We start from the raw sequence: 11,279 nt of genomic DNA on the forward strand, positions 1-11,279 counted from the left end.
GGCAGAGCTTGCAGTGAGCCGAGATCGCACCACTGCACTCTGGCCTGGGTGAAAGAGCAAGACTCCGTCTCAAAAAAAAAAAAAAAAAAAAAAAAAGACCTTGGAATCTATTGAAAGCTGTTGTACACAGTATAACTTGAACAAATACACTTTAGGGCAGCAGTTTTTTTTTTAATTAAGGTAAAGGTATGTCTATCTCCTCTGACAACTGTCAGTCTTGGGGCTCTATTTCTAAATGATTGTCTGAATATACCTGAGTTCTGTGAATTTATACTTTTCTAACACTTTGTACTGCAAAGTATTAGGAAAAAATGATTTAGAAATCTTTTCAAAATACTGGTGTTTGGAAATTGAACTGACCCCTCTACGTAAGCAGAGCATATTGTAATAGGCTTCTGAATGGAATGATTATGCCTTAAGTTTGTCTGAATCACCTGGGAGATAAAGATATTACTTATTAGTTTGATCAATTCAGGGACATAGTGAATTCTGGAAGAACATCAATCAAAATTGCAGCACAATTTTAAACTGCTGCATTTAGTATCCTCATAGTTCATTTTCGAGAGTCTTGTTTTCTGGGAAGAGGGGCTAACAAGTTAGGTGACTAATCATCCTAGCTTGCTCAGGACTGAGGATCTTCCCAGGATGCAGGACTTTCATTCCTGAAACTGAGAAGGTCCTGGGTTAACGGGATGGTTGGCCACCTTACCTTTCATCCTATATGATAAAATGCAATACAATGTTGGTTTTTGCCTAGGACCCTGTGGGCCAAGAGGTAAGCCAGGCAAGGATGGAAAACCAGGAACTCCTGGACCAGCTGGAGAAAAAGGCAACAAAGGTTCTAAAGGAGAGCCAGGTAAACCCCCAGCTTGTTTCCTCACTGAAGAAGTGCTATTTCGACATACAGAGAAGTCTTGTTCGAGTGGGTGACTATATGAGTTATCTAGGCCTTTGAGTTTATGTTGTTCAGATCAGACCAAAGGCCAAGGATCAAATGTTCATTTGGAAGATGAGAATCAAGAATTATTGGAACACACTATTTTTCCGACCTCTTAGCTGGTCAGATGGGCTCCAAACTGATGCACAGTTTAGCCCAAGGACAAATAGAACTAATAAATCGTATGGGTGTTCTTCTTTCAAAAAGGCCAATACCTGTTTTTAATAACTTACAGGAGTTGTTAGTTAATAATTATTATTTATAGGAGTGGTACATAAGTATGTAGCTAGAAAAATATTACCTTGGTATGAGTAGAAGAGCAACTTAGTATCCTTTTTTAAGAAAGCCATCTTTTAAAAATGCCATTCTTCATGGTGGCGGGTGCCTGTAATCCCAGCTACTTGGGAGGCTGAGGCAGGAGGATCGCTTGAACCTGGGAGGCAGAGGTTGCAGGGAGCCAAGATCACACCACCGCACTCCAACCTGGGCGACAGAGGGAGACTCTGTCTCAAAAAAAAAAAAAAATGCCATTCTTGAATAGAATTCAACAATTCATGCGTGTCCTAAAAAGGGGCCTCTTAAATATAGTGTTTTATTCTGAAAATATGCTCTATGTGTCAGTTTGATACCTGGATCAACATCTACCTTCTGCAGATGTTTGAAAGCACTCTTCTGGACACTACCTCGATGTCCAAATCTTCTATTTTTAGGATTGCTGACTTTGTTAAAGCAAGAAAGAATTCTAAATGTGCTTTCTGAATTTACTGACATATATTATGCTCAGATCTACTATATTAAAATGGTAAAGACTGTAGACTTAAATTTTTAAAAATTCAAATATGATGTTAATATTATACTAATTGCATAATTACGTATGATTTAATATTGTCATGGGTGCACAGTAGAGTGCTATTAATCATTCAGCTTTCCTTAAAGTGTGGTTTTTGAAGTGATAAACCATTCTTATTAATAATTCTATTAATTTAAAAATTTTAATGACCAAGGCTTTAATACCCTAAGAATGGGGCAACAGCAAGAGCAAGGGCACTGCAATATAAATTTTGTTGAGAATTAATTAGCAATTAGACAGTTCAATGCTATGGAGGCCTCACAAGAATGACAAAGAGATCTAAGAGTCAAACTGCACTGGCATAAACTGACGGCCCCGGCCCCTTTCTTGGAGATACAGAAATGCCTTGGATATCACACATTTGCATAAAAGCTCACTTCCAGTTCCTGCTCTGCTCAGCTAATCACTTTCCAATTCCTGTGCAGAGATCAGGAGACATCTTTTGTTTGGGGCCAACTATAGCCCCCTCTGAATGAGGGCAGGGGTTAGGAAACGAGAAAAACGTGTCTCCCCAATATATTAAAACCATAGCAACTTGGATTTTTCAAGTAAGACATCAGACTGGAGAATTTGGATGTGGCCTATTTTTAATTTCAAAAAACCACTCAAGGTCCCTGGAGGAGACAAGAGTGGGTAGAATTCAGAGAAAATTGAAAAAATAGATAATATTGGTGCTTTTACAAATTTCTGTGGAAAGTCCTGACTTCTGAGTCAGGACTAAACTGTGACCCTACCTGACTCCCAGGGGCATGGATGTTTGCGGGCAACAAAACTAATTCCTGTGATGATATAGGCCCAAAGTCTAACCGTCTCTGTTTTCTCTGTGATTCCTTAGGACCCTAGAGAGCCATGGCCCAAGTCTGGTTGGAGAGGGAGTCAGGGTACAGTGGCAGCAGAAATGGATGGGGGTGAGGAAGTGGTAACCAATGCCAATACCATAAATAATAGCTGTTCAATGAAAGAAAGGAGAAGGAAGTTCAAGAGGAATGGAAGAGAGGATAGCTCACTGGTCCTCATCTAGAACATGACAAGTGTGGATTAGCCTTGTCCAACTCCGTACTCCAAAGTATAGAAAGTTTTTCTCCACAGAGAGAAAAATGTACAGAAACAATTTACTTTGTTTTTAACTCATATAAATAAAAGAAACTAACCCTTATTACAGTAAAAAAAAAAAAAAAAAAAAAAAAGCCTTCTCTTCTTACTTGCCTTACAAATTGATCAAAACTTTCTTGAAGTTTGAACCTTTAAAAAGAGCTTTCAATGTTTTCTGCAATTGTTTATTGTAGACAATGTTGCAGTAATTTGTGGATTTATCAAAACCATAAGTAATTTTTTATTATCTACTTGAATAGACTAAGTTGTAGATATCTGATTTTTCCCCCATCACATTGTAGGAGGATTCATTCATTTATTCATAAAAAACATACATAAGACCTACCAGATGCAGGCAGGCCACCGTGCCAGGCCTCACAGAGGAATTCAAAGATAAAGACCTGATCTCAAAAAACGCATCAGATACACACAAACATTGATAAGAAGAGGCACTGTGTGATAAACTGCTTAACATTTAATAATACTGTTTAAACAGGCCATTTTTATAAACCACTCTTCTCTAGGATTTCTTTTAATATATGGGGCTCAACATATATATACATATATTTAAATTAGTATTTTGAAAAAATGAGTTTAAGATTTTGTGTGTGTTGCAACATTTAGAATGTGTTTTTTGAAGGACCACCTGGATCAGATGGATTGCCAGGTTTGAAAGGAAAACGTGGAGACAGTGGATCACCTGCAACCTGGACAACGAGAGGCTTTGTCTTCACCCGACACAGTCAAACCACAGCAATTCCTTCATGTCCAGAGGGGACAGTGCCACTCTACAGTGGCTTTTCTTTTCTTTTTGTACAAGGAAATCAACGAGCCCACGGACAAGACCTTGGTAATGTCCCAGTCCCAGTTGCCAGTTGTGTTGTTCCACATGCAGATTGTAAATCTTTATAGCCCAGGATGCTTCCCTCTGAAGTTAAGTGTAAACAACCTTGAGTGTCTCCTGACACATTTTAAAGAGAGCAAATAAAACAACACTGGCCTGTCTAATTTTCATTCTGGAATGTAAAATGCTGAAAGGAGCCTAGCTCAGGAATGCCAGCCTAGCTCCTCCCATTCAGTGCAAACAATTTGCCCCTAAAACCCCCTAAACCACCTGTCTGCATTTATCTTTTTGGCGCTTTTTCTTTTATTTTTCAGACAGGGTCTCACTTCCATCACCCAGGCTGGAGTGCAGTGGTGCAATCACAGCTCACTGCAGCCTCAACATCCCAGGCTCAAGCCATCCTCCCACCTCAGACTCCCGAATGGCTGGGACTACAGGCACATGTCACTATACCCAGCTAATTTTTTTGATTTTCAGTAGAGATGAGGTCTGGCTATGTTGTCAAGGTTTGTCTCAAACTCTTGAGCTCAAGCAATCCTCCCTCCTCAGCCTCCCAAAGTGCTGGGATTACAGGCGTGAGCCACCATGCCCAGCCCACCCGTTTGCTTTTTAATCTCACAAATAACAGCTTTTCTAAACCTTTATCCAGTTATTAGCTATTATGTACATATGAATAAGTGGGAATACTTTGAAGCAAAAACACTATCCCAACTGACCTACGCTAGCCCCCATGTTCTAAATCGATTAGAAAGAGCCACAGGAAGTATTAAAGGTGGGAGAAAGAAGATTTGTTTGCCTATTGGATCTTTGATTTCTATCAGTATGAAAACTTTTCAATACTACACTTTGCAGATAACTCTTTTGTGTTGTCTTTGTCCAGCTTTTGCTGCAGGTTACATTTAAATTAGCTTCTCTCTAGTAACGATGCTGAAAATAACTTTAACTTACTGAAAGTGATACTCAGTCTGATGTTTCATTAGGAACTCTTGGCAGCTGCCTGCAGCGATTTACCACAATGCCATTCTTATTCTGCAATGTCAATGATGTATGTAATTTCGCATCTCGAAATGATTATTCATACTGGCTGTCAACACCAGCTCTGATGCCAATGAACATGGCTCCCATTACTGGCAGGGCCATTGAGCCTTATATAAGCAGGTAAAAATCCAATCCCCTAGTTTTACAACGAGACCAAGTGAATCACTTCCCTTGTAATGGAATGTAAGGCAGCACATCACAGTGCAGAAAGTGGCAATGCCACTATAGTCTTTGTTTCATGTTACAGATGCACTGTTTGTGAGGGTCCTGCGATCGCCATAGCCGTTCACAGCCAAACCACTGACATTCCTCCATGTCCTCATGGCTGGATTTCTCTCTGGAAAGGATTTTCATTCATCATGGTGAGGAGAAAAGGAACAGGAGGTTTATAGTAAAGACTACCTGTAGAATGTTACATTGTGCTGAGTACAATGTGGTTCCCAGGGTCAATGCTGCCTGCTGTCCGTGTGTGCAACATGCCATAGACATTTCCTTGAAAATCTACAAATAGACTTTTTTTTTTACTTTTGGTAAATAATGGAGTATTAAAAAAGACTTCTCAGGAGGAGATTACCTATAAATTCTATTATGAAATTTAGGTGAATAGTAGCTGCCTTTTATTGATAATGGAATGTCTCTTTTTATTATTATTTTTATCCTTTGAGACAGAGTCTCGCTCTGTCACCCAGGCTGGAGTGCAGTGGAGTGATTTTGGCTCACTGCAACCTCCGCCTCCTGGGTTCAAGTGATTCTCCTGCCTCGGCCTGCTGAGTAGCTGAGATTACTGATCTGTGCCACCATGCCCAGCTAATTACTGAGCTGATCTGTGCTCACCATTACTGAGCTGATCTGTGCCACCATGCCCAGCTAATTTTTGTATTTTTGGTCTCTTGTTTGTTTTTTTTTTAGTAGAGACAGGGTTTTACCATATTGCCCAGGCTGGTCTCAAACTCCTGACCTCCAGTGATCTGCCCAACTCAGCCTCCCAAAGTGCTGGGTTTACAGGCATGAGTCACTGCACCCAGCCTGGAATGCCTATTTTTTATAAGATAACTGCTTTATATACATTCTCTGTAATTTTTATGAAAACGCTGATAGGTAATTTCTATCATTTACAGTTTTACAAATAAGAATGAAGTACTTTCCCCAAGGTCTTACAACTATTTAGTGGAAAAGCTAGGATCTGAACCCAGGTCTATCTGCTCCAAAATCTGTGCCCCTTTTGACATTCATATGGAGATAAAAGCAAAGAAAAACAGTCTTTTAAAGAAAAAGCTTTCAGATGTGAATGCTGGTGAAGAAGTTTATGGATTGGCCATGTGTGACTGTGATGACTGTCATAGCTGCACACAGGTGGTTCTTTCTTTTTTCTTTTTCTTTTTCTCTTGAGATAGAATCTCCCTCTGTCGCCCAGGCTGGAGTGCAGTGGTGCATTCTTGGCTCACTGCAATCTCCACCTCCTGGCTCACTGCAATCTCTGCCTCCAGGGTTCAAGCAATTTTCTTGCCTCAGCCTCCTGAGTAGCTTGGACTACAGGCACACGCCACCATGCCGGCTAATTTTTGTATTTTTAGTACAGACATGATTTCACTATGTTGGCCAGGCTGGCCTCAAAACTCCTGACCTCAAGTGATCTGCCCACCTAGGCCTCCCAAAGAGCGAGGGGGGTTACAGGTGTGAGTCACTGCGCCTGGCCACATAGGTGGTTATTTCTAATCTGTAGCATCGCTCATGATTATTCCTCCCCCTTCTTTACTCACAGTTGCCCATTCATTAAAAAAAAAAAAAGTAGAGAATTGAACATTTGAACCCCAAAGGACAGAGTGTTTATTCAGATTTTTTGAATTGTGGTAGTTCACAAGTGCAGGTTCTGAGGGCACCGGGCAAGCACTGGCCTCCCCTGGCTCCTGCCTGGAAGAATTCCGAGCCAGCCCATTTCTAGAATGTCATGGAAGAGGAACGTGCAACTACTATTCAAATTCCTACAGTTTCTGGCTGGCTTCATTAAACCCAGAAAGAATGTTCAGGTAACTATTCACCATCAAGCTTAATCTGATGACTCAGTTGCAGAACTATTCAAAGGTTGCCTGAGTTCTTGGGTCAACGAGTAGCCATGATTTTGTACTACTGTGCCAATAAAGACAAAATATGGGTTTTGTCATCACTAAACACATTTAACATTTGTATATGAATTTATAGTAAACTACTTGATACAATCACAAAATGATCTCTCATCTGAATTTACTGTATTGAAAGACATGTGAATAATGTGGATAATTTAAAGGGTGGGAGTAGTTTTTATTACCAAAAAGATGATCTGTAAGTTTTCATCAAGGCCTATGTTTCTTTAATGCTGCTGAAATATGACTAAAATTATAAAATGCCACCATATGTACCTTTTCAGAAATATACGTCTTCCATAAATAGTCCATTAATATAATAAATTTCTCTTTTTTTTTTTTTTTTTTTTTTTTTTTTTTGAGATGGAGTCTCACTCTGTTGCCCAGGCTGGAGTGCAGTGGCACAACCTGGGCTCACTAGAACCTCCACTTCCCAGGTTTAAGTGATTCTCCTGCCTCAGCCTCCTGAGTAGCTGGGATTACAGGCGTATGCCAAGACACCCATCTCATTTTTGTATTTTTAGTAGAGATTGGGTTTCACTATGTTGGCCAGGCTGGTCTGAAACTCCTGACCTCAAGTTATCCTCCCACCTCAGCCTCCCAAAGTGCTGGGATTACAGGCGTGAGCCACCACACCCGACCCTGTAATAAATTTCAAAATAGCAACAATATTCATTAATAAAACTCAAACTCAGCAAAAATTCCCTTTTATGCATAAATAAATGAGATTTTTTTGGTTTGTTTTTATTTCAGAAAGCCTATTCCATCAACTGTGAAAGCTGGGGAATTAGAAAAAATAATAAGTCGCTGTCAGGTGTGCATGAAGAAAAGACACTGAAGCTAAAAATGACAGCAGAACTGCTATTTTTCATCCTAAAGAACAAAGTAATGACAGAACGTGCTTTTATTTAGGTATTTTTCTTTAACCAAACAATATTGGTCCATGATGACTTAGTACAAAGTTTCAATTTGTTTCCCCACAAAACAAAGCAGTTCTTTCAAGTCAGTTCTGTGATCTGGTTCTCTAATCTGTGCTGTTTCAAAGTTCTCTGTGGCAAAGCAGCAACTATTCACAAAATATCACCAAAAACCTATCCACTTACATCCAAGACACTGTCACTACGGTGATTGTATGAAGTTTGAATGCTACAAGTTATGAAATATTTGGCCCGCTGGACTCCCACATTTGTCTTCTTCCTGTCTTTAAGATTCAGGGAGGCTAAATCAGTGTTTGATTGCCCCACCACCGCTTCCTGAAACTTCAGACCCTGGGTAGGGGAAGAGAAGGGGGCATGTGGTATCCTGGAGCATTGTGTATAGAACTGGACTTTCAGACCTGCTGAGGACCGTAAGGTCTGACGGAACACAGAACTGGACTGAGGTTCATGGATTTTCCAGGACTGTTTCAAACATGCCCACTGCTAAGGGCAAAAGGGGGATTCCCTAATGGAACCATAATACCCTTGGAAATACTGTATGGTTTTGTTTTGTTGGTTTTTAAAGATTTTTTTGTTTGTTTATTGAATTCATTTCACTGTAGCTCTAAAGTCTGCTTTTATTCAAAGCATATAAAACTTTCCCCCTTAGTGAATTAGTTTTAAAATGATATTGTTATATACATACTATGAAATATGTCTAACTTTAACTTCTCTTTTACCAGCATACCCACACAAATAACAAGAATACTACTTATGAAATGTGCACTTTATCCTCATTCCATAAATGTTGGTGCATACCTTATGTAAGGGAGCAGTTCAATAATCCATGAAAGAACTTAAGGCATTTGTTGGTTTATCAGAGTCGGAATCTATTTTTTCATTGCTCTGAATGTGTCATCATTCTAGGTTTTACAGATTTATTCCTTTGTTACTTCTCTAATTCTTCCTTTGTAAAAAAAAAAAAAAAAAAAAAAAGCAACACTTTTTATATTACATATTCTTACAAACCATATTGAAAGAGTCCATTGTTTAAAAATCTTAATGTATCAAACTGTATAATTTGGCCACTGTATGTCTTAAAACCTGCCTTTCAATGTGTTGATACATTCCCAAGATACTTAATTCAACTTAACAATCATGTTATTCAGCACGAAGCATGTCCCAGGCACTGTACTAACCTACAGAGATGCTAAGAGAAAAAAGAGACTTGTTTCTGATCTAATAGCCCAGAAAAAGTAACTCATTGCTCTGTTAAGAATCTCACATATACCAGTAGCTTCCCTCCCCTCTAGTTTTTTCTGCCTTTTCACTGCTGTTATATTTCATCATGATAATTCAGCAGGCCCAAGTAAAGGTTAAAAATAAGGTCTATGCCTAGGGAAACCCAGGGCTTCTAGTTTCTCTTAGAAAAGCTAAGAGAAGATGAGGTCTGAATAATAGCAGAAAAACCAACATCTACAAAACATTAAACTAGTGTTATACTTGATGATAACACTATTTGATGAGTCTTAGAGTCCAGACACAAAGAGACAAAGCTTTCAAGATGCTTCTTGATCTACCCAGGTGGAGTTGGTGGTGCTGATATTTAAATTCAGGCTACTGCTTCAATCTCAATTGCTTTGTAAGTGAAAAACGTGATCCAGAGGACAGCACAGACTATGGCCATGGTTCACATGGTTTACATCCTTCACTGCTCATGTGTTTGCTGTCAAGCCATTTTTACATCTAAACTAAGATGTGCAGCATTTCACTTATTTAGATTCACTTAACAAATAAATTTTTCTGCTTTAAAAATGTCTTACTGTCCCAAGTGTACTATAGTGGCATATAGAGCTAGCTAATCTCTATAAACCCTCTGTAGGCCAGTAGTTCTCAAAGTGTGGTCCCTGGAAGAGCAGTATCAGCATCATCTGGAAACTTGTCACAGAGGCAGATTCTAGGGACCACTCCAGACCTACGGAATCAGAAACTCTTAGAGGAGGGCCTGAAATATCTATGTTTTACCAAGCCCACCACATGATTCTGATGTACTCTAAATACTGAGAAAACCTGTTCTAGACAAATACCCAAGCAACAACTCTACATGTAGTTACCCAGTACGGCTGGCTACAACTGCTCCATCCGTGCCTCTTTTTAAAGTTCAAACTCACAGGTGACTCTAAGGTTATCTACTTTTACTCATAAGTAAAAGCCCTAGACTGGTGCTAATGTCAAACCACTGGCCTCCACTCAGGCCTCCATCTTCTCATGCCCTCTTACCAGTATTTAACTTCTGAGGAAGACAAGTGATGCTAAAACCTGAAATTCCAATGAAGCCATATGAACAGTCACACTTCTAAGACTTTACTTAGCACTAAATTATAGCTCATGTGCATTATTTTCCAGATAGCTTATGAGTAGCTTATACAGTTATGAAGATTTAATATTACAGATAAAATATAAACTGTTTCTTTAAAATTGGGGCTTCAACTTTGGAATTTCACAGTGTGCTAAAATAACAGATTTCTCAGAAGTCTTTCAGCAAGATAAACATTATTAAGTAACTTATTTATGAAAGTATTAAAATGCTTACGTTTGAATTTGATGGCTAACTTACAAAGATTTTCTATGTATCAAATGTAACTTACTGCTACTAAACTTAATTTAATATTTACTCTATAACCAAATGAAATATATTTAAAATATATTGAATATTTTATATTGTTATATCCTGACAAGATGACAATATTTTAATGTACTAATATTTCTGTAATTATATCTAAAATATTATTTTATTGTATTGCCTAAGAATAAACATTTTTTAAATTGGAGCTGGTCCTTTTTTTCCAAAATGGAAATAAATTTTTTTTGGATTGTAAGAATAACAGATGTTCACTGTAAAAAGAATAGACAATACAGAAGTTATGAAGAAGAATATAAAAATGGCCATGATCTAATCCTCACTCCCATCCATGATAAGTGATAAATCTATTTTTAAACAAAAATGAGATAAAAGTATGCTATTTTGTCACCAGGATTTTTTTTTTTTTTTTGAGATGGAGTCTCACTTTGTCACGCAGGCTGGAGAGTGCAGTGGCATGATCTCAGCTCACTGCAACCTCCGCTTCCCGGGTTCACGCCATTCTCCTGCCTCAGCCTCCTGAGTAGCTGGGACTACAGGCGCCTGCCACCATGCCTGGCTTTTTATATTTTTAGTAGAGACGGAGTTTCACCATGTTAGGCAGGATGGTCTCGATTTCCTGACCTCGTGATCCACCCGCCTCAGCCTCCCAAAATGCTGGGATTACAGGCATGAGCCACCACGCCCGGCCTTTTTTGTCACCAGGTTTTTTAAAACTTAATACAGTGGGCACATTTTCACACCAACAGACAAGAATTAATCATCATTTGCACCACAGTTCATTGTATGGGTTTATAACCTAAGATAATAAATCCCCAATTGACAGACATTTAATTGAGA

The 11,279-nt window shown here is 38.9% G+C and overlaps 2 protein-coding genes across 2 annotated transcripts in view; one reads left to right on the forward strand and one right to left on the reverse strand.

The window, feature by feature from the left end:
• COL4A3 (collagen type IV alpha 3 chain) overlaps positions 1 to 8,624 on the forward strand; it is a 153,175-nt gene extending 144,551 nt beyond the window's left edge. The window contains exons 47-52 of the mRNA XM_055290811.2: positions 758 to 856; positions 3,520 to 3,729; positions 4,704 to 4,881; positions 5,009 to 5,123; positions 6,616 to 6,788; positions 7,635 to 8,624. Coding sequence (XP_055146786.1) covers positions 758 to 856; positions 3,520 to 3,729; positions 4,704 to 4,881; positions 5,009 to 5,123; positions 6,616 to 6,788; positions 7,635 to 7,719 — 860 coding nt within the window. The 3' untranslated portion in view covers positions 7,720 to 8,624. The remainder of the gene's footprint in view (positions 1 to 757; positions 857 to 3,519; positions 3,730 to 4,703; positions 4,882 to 5,008; positions 5,124 to 6,615; positions 6,789 to 7,634) is intronic.
• COL4A4 (collagen type IV alpha 4 chain) overlaps positions 1 to 8,680 on the reverse strand; it is a 322,996-nt gene extending 314,316 nt beyond the window's left edge. The window contains exons 1-2 of the mRNA XM_063645750.1: positions 8,618 to 8,680; positions 1,239 to 1,440 (exon numbers count right to left, since the gene is read on the reverse strand). The gene's annotated coding sequence lies outside the window, so the exon portion shown is untranslated. The remainder of the gene's footprint in view (positions 1 to 1,238; positions 1,441 to 8,617) is intronic.
• Positions 8,681 to 11,279: the final 2,599 nt, after the last annotated feature.

The sequence above is a fragment of the Symphalangus syndactylus genome, chromosome 8 (assembly GCF_028878055.3).
Source record: "Symphalangus syndactylus isolate Jambi chromosome 8, NHGRI_mSymSyn1-v2.1_pri, whole genome shotgun sequence".
NCBI classification, from domain to species: domain Eukaryota; kingdom Metazoa; phylum Chordata; class Mammalia; order Primates; family Hylobatidae; genus Symphalangus; species Symphalangus syndactylus.